Source organism: Brassica oleracea, chromosome C2 (genome assembly GCF_000695525.1).
Source record: "Brassica oleracea var. oleracea cultivar TO1000 chromosome C2, BOL, whole genome shotgun sequence".
Taxonomy (NCBI): Eukaryota; Viridiplantae; Streptophyta; class Magnoliopsida; order Brassicales; family Brassicaceae; genus Brassica; species Brassica oleracea.
In genome coordinates this window covers 21,151,014-21,156,209 of record NC_027749.1, presented here as the reverse complement: position 1 = coordinate 21,156,209, position 5,196 = coordinate 21,151,014, and the positions used below count along the sequence as shown (strand labels likewise).

General features: G+C 35.5%; 1 protein-coding gene across 1 annotated transcript; it reads right to left on the bottom strand.

Annotated features, from left to right (window-relative positions):
• Nucleotides 1–410: 410 nt before the first annotated feature.
• Nucleotides 411–2,907, bottom strand: LOC106327281 (protein NRT1/ PTR FAMILY 5.12-like). Its single transcript, XM_013765401.1, has 4 exons — nt 2,731–2,907; nt 2,436–2,653; nt 1,730–2,259; nt 411–1,347 (listed from the first exon to the last, which is right to left on the bottom strand). Exons 1-4 carry the CDS (start codon nt 2,864–2,866, stop codon nt 567–569), a joined length of 1,665 nt encoding a protein of 554 aa, XP_013620855.1. The 5' UTR covers nt 2,867–2,907; the 3' UTR covers nt 411–566.
• Nucleotides 2,908–5,196: the final 2,289 nt, after the last annotated feature.

Sequence of the window (5,196 nt, the reverse complement as noted above, 5' to 3'; positions counted from 1 at the left end):
ATCAGTAGTTTTCCTAATTCTATTGGGTTTAGGTTTTGGATACATTCCATTTATCTTTATCTTGTAATCCTTATATAAAAGAACCTCTATTGATCATTAATAACACATAAATATTCAGTCTCTAAACACTCTATTTACAACATGAAAACTTTTTTTAAAAATGTATGTTCAGTCTCCTTATTATTGAAGATGTTTTTATTTTATTACTTTAAAGACGTTCGTGTACTAAATATTGTAAAAATATTGATATTGATTAATGACAAAATACATTACATATCAAAAACATAAAACAAAATATAATAATGATGAACAAGACAAATAAACCATAATTTATAGAATTACACAATATATAACATAAACTATAACAACAACAAATACAATATTTTTTTACATAAACCAAATTTTCATCGAAAAAATAAAGTTGACAAAAAATCAAATTTTGATCGGTATAAAAGTGAAAAATATCTGACACGGATCAAACTCTAGTTTTATCTTCTACTTTTACTTTTTTAATTCATTTTTTATTTAAAGTCACTCGACATTATTCCTCAAGATCTTGAAAGAGTTTACTTTGGGCTGTTGTAGACGTACGACTTAGCAAAATAGACCAAAGAAACGAATGAAATGGAGCTGAGACAAGCAAGTAGCCAATAGAAGTAATCAAGATGTGCCTGGTTCAGGTTATTATCGAACCAACTCGCTTGACCTGGCTGGCTCGTTGTTTTCTCAATGACTGATACCATGAAGCTACTCAAGTAGTTGCCTATGCCGATTACGCTAAGGTACATAGATAATCCCAAGCTCCTTAGCTCGACCGGGATTTGTCCGTAGAAGAACTCTTGTAAGCCAACCATAGTGAAAACATCAGAGACTCCATAGAGAACGTACTGTGGAATTAGCCAGCAAACACTCATTGGAACCGTGGCATTAGGGGAATCAACAAGCCCGTGATCGCGAGCGGTCTTGAGTCTTTTCATCTCGACCAAAGCAGCTATTACCATTGAAAGAATAGAGAGGAAAATGCCTGTGGTGATCCTTTGAAGGGTTGTGATTCCTGCTGGTTTATGAGTGATTGATCTTGCGATTGGGACGAGTACACGGTCGTAGATTGGGATGAAAACAAGGATTGATACGCTTATGAAACCTTGGAGTGTCGCTGCAGGGACTGAGAATGTTGATGAGATTGATCTGTCCATTGTGGCTCCTTGCTTTGTAAAGAAAGTAGAGGATTGCGCATAAACAATGCCAAATACTAAACAACACATCCAAACTGGAACAAGACTTAACACAGATTTTGCTTCTTCAACTTCAGCTGAATCACATGAAATCGCCGCCCTGTCGAGGAATCTGCAGTTGCCAAAAGTTGTGTGTTTAAAGGTACTTTCTTTTAACTTGTAAAGCAAGCAACTCCGATAGGGTTTAAACTTTAAATTCCATAAAAATTTAAGCACTCTGTCTAGAGAATTTGTAAAAATATAAATGTGAACACTTAACGCTAAAACTTTGTTTTTTGGGTTATACATTTACAATTTACAAAAACTATATTAAATAATTAAGTTCCATTAAAAACTGAACACTTTTTAATTTTTCTGAAAATTGTTTATTTGAGTTATACATTTACAGTTTACAAAAATATTAAAAAATTTAAATCGTTATTTTCGTTTTGGAAAGAAGCAAAACCACAATATAACGTACTGACTACCAACCAAAACACGAAAATAAAACATACCTGTATTGCTTCGAACTTTCGTGAGGAAAGAGGAGGGTTTCTGACGAAGTCTCTCGTCGATTTTTCGCAGCAGCAACAAAAACACGGCCAATTCTTACAAAAGGGTTATTATGCTTTCGTCCTTGTCTTACTTCTCCTCCAGTGCTGAAGCGATAAGTGTTGGTCCCAAGTAAAAAGAAGAACAGAGAAATCATCATGGAAACACATGGAATCCCAAACCCTAAAGCCCAACTCAGATTCTCTTGGACATAATTAGAGACCAACCTAGTGGCCAATATACCAAATGATATCGCAAAATACAACCAGTTAAAGAATGAGCTCTTGGCTTTGGACTCTATAGGATCTTGTTCATCAAACTGATCTGCTCCGAAAGCTCTAAGACATGCCTTGAAGCCTCCTTCGCCTAGTGCTATTAGATAGAGAGCACAAAAGAATATTGTCACTTTAAACTGAGAAACGCACGAGACGAGTGTTTCTTGATCTTTGCATGCAGACGGAATCGTTGCTGAAAACGTAAGCAGCCCAAGTCCCTAAATTCAAGATTGTAAAAAAAAAATACTGTTAGAAATTATACAAAGTATTACAAACGTTAATTTAAAACCAATTGACAATAAATGAATTGACTATTCATCTATAGTTCCAGCTTGAGATCCTAGATCTGAGGCACTATTAAGGTAACAAAATAAGAAGAATTTTAGTAACGTACCAAGATATAGAGCGAGGACGTGAAGAGGATGGTACGGAAACGACCAAGAAATGAGTCCGCTATAGAGCCCCAGATCAGTGGCAAGAAAGCTGCCGTCCCGAGCCATAGGTTGACGTTTGAGGCTGCAGCCGCCGTTGACTCCCCTAACTGCGCCGTGAAGTAGGTTATCAGATTCGAGGCTACTCCAAAGTAGGCGAACTTCTCCGACACTTCCGCTCCTGTCGGAATATTCTCTTATTTTTTAGAATTTGGCGGGAACATTGAGGACGTTGGAGAAAAAAAGGTAAGTACTTACCAATGATGAAGCCAGAGGATCTCCAGCCACCGGAAGAGAACCTGAGGGATGGCTTGCCTCGGAAGTCAACGGAGCCCTCGACAACACCATACGAAAGTGTAGTTCCGGTCTCACTATCAGCGTTAGAGATCGACATTGTCTCTTGTTTATTGTTTCAGAGTTATCTGAAAAGTTGAAATATTTATAGTTGGTGCACATCATCGCAGTGACCTAAATCTTGTATTACACGGTGTGTACACCCCTTTGTTTACACGTGATCCACGGCAAGAACGCCTTGTGGAGAGATCACATTCACATGTTACAATCAATATTGTGGCCTCCTTACACGCTGTTGGTCCATGCACACCAGTAATCAAATTAATTTTACAAAAAAAGTGAGAGTCAATGATCGATTAAACCTGCTGCAAGAAAGTTTGACACGGTATGAAGTTGTTGGAACGAATGGGAATAGTCAAGATCGGGTGGTTAGAAATAGAAAATTTTAATATGATGAATGGAACGTTAGGTTAGATTTAATAGGTTAGATTTAAGAGTTGATTACAATAAGATACACTTTTTGAATTTCTATTACACCTATTGACACTTCTTATATGTGACACACTTTGTTGTGGGCCATCAACAGATTGTGAACAATTTTGTCCTTAATGGAAATGACACTTGTGGATGGGTGATTTGTTGACGAGTGATGCGTTGTTGGATGATTTGTGGACGGGTGATGTTTGGATGAGTGATGTTAATGTGTTTATAGTAGATAACATGTACAAACTCTATGTTTATTCCATAAAACTATACAACAATACGTGAACATGGACTCATGTTAATTACTAAAATTATATTATAAAACGTGGACAAGGCCTCTGTTATCTTCAATACAAACACTTGGCTCAATTGATAAATTATCTGCAGTTAAACTTCAATCAAGATGAGAAAGAGATGATATTGTGAGTATGAACGGACAGAAAAATTGAAGAACCATTTACCTTTTGTCGGAGAGTAATAGATCTTGCATGTCAGAGATTTCTGATCAAAGGAATTTGCGCTTTGTCATGATATAGATGGATGTAATTTTGATTAGAGTTGAATTTAGATTCTGAGATGATGAATGGAATCAAAGGAATATTGTCCATGTCCACAACTAGTTTATAATTTTGTTAAGATGTTCAAGTCCACAACTAATTTATAATTCTGTTATCCACGTTTTGGTGTCCACGTCCACATTTTGTTTACACATTAATATATATAATATATATATATATATTAACATGGATCTTAAAAGATAGAAAATTTTATATATAGTTAATTATGACAATTATTTTTGGTTAATATATTTTAGAACTTGAGATAAAAGTAAATAAATACATAAAGTAGAATAAGAAAAATAATAAAATGAAATAAGAAGAGCAGAGAGATTCTTTTTAGTTTAGGCTTATAAGAGTTTTTTTGACAAAAAAAAATATGTTTCAAGTGATAAGTGTTTTGTAGTGTAATTTGAACAGTGTAATTTGAACGTTAAAAAGTGTCTTGTAAAAAATTCTAGATTTAATTGAAAAGATGATTCTAGCCGCTCCTCATACGAGAACGATGCATGTCAGCTCCCTCGGTCGGTCTACGATCAAATAAATAATTGTAGACGTATTAAACCTCCGTTATTTTTGGCAACCGGCAAATAAGTTAATCGTGTTTGTTTGTAGTGGGTTGACTAACTATTCTTTGGATTTCTTTACAGAAAAATATATTCTGTGGACTAAATCATTTTCGATTTCTTGTCCTGAGGATATTCTCAGGATATTTAACGTTTAACGTACATAATATATTTCAGATTATGAGAGAAGGATCCAGCTACATAACTTAAATTGCTACTTCATGTAATTAAGATAAAGTTTTAAATGTAACTATCAATTTTCTGAAACAACGTGAAAAGCATGATTCCAAGATCTGGATAGTAAAGTTGCGGATCCGATCCGGACTACTCCTAATTTTCTTATATTTAATGTTGTAGTTAGTATGCAAATGTCGAGTTGGTCATGAAGTGGATATAAACACTACAAGAAAACAGCGGTATTCTGGCGGAGATTCCGACGGAAAATGAAATCCTCGGAATATCCCGAGAAATTTCCGAGGGAATTACGAGGAAACACAAAATTTGGTTTCTTCGGAATTTCCTCGGAATATACCGACGGAATTCCGAGGAAATATCAATCCGTCGGAATATTCCGAGGAAATTCCGAGGAAAAATGTGTTCCTCGGAAAAAACCGATGAATTCCGAAGAAATATTATAGCCGTTGGAGAGCCGTTGGGGGATTTTACAAAATTCCGAGGAAATTTCGAGGAACACTTAATATTCTCGATCGATCGATGGGATAATCTAATCGATCGATCACATTGTTACGCTTTGGTCCATCTTAGTGATCGATCGATGCGTTTTTGGACATTTATCCATCGATCGATCCGTTTATAAAAAACCG

What these genes read in the sequence shown, in the direction of transcription:
- LOC106327281 (XM_013765401.1), bottom strand. Translation starts at nt 2,866, where the DNA reads ATGTCGATCTCTAACGCTGATAGTGAGACCGGAACTACACTTTCGTAT. An exon ending in ATCCTCTGGCTTCATCATTG is followed by an intron (nt 2,654 to 2,730) that starts GTAAGTACTTAC and finishes ATATTCCGACAG; the next exon opens with GAGCGGAAGTGTCGGAGAAG. An exon ending in GAAAGTTCGAAGCAATACAG is followed by an intron (nt 1,348 to 1,729) that starts GTATGTTTTATT and finishes TGGCAACTGCAG; the next exon opens with ATTCCTCGACAGGGCGGCGA.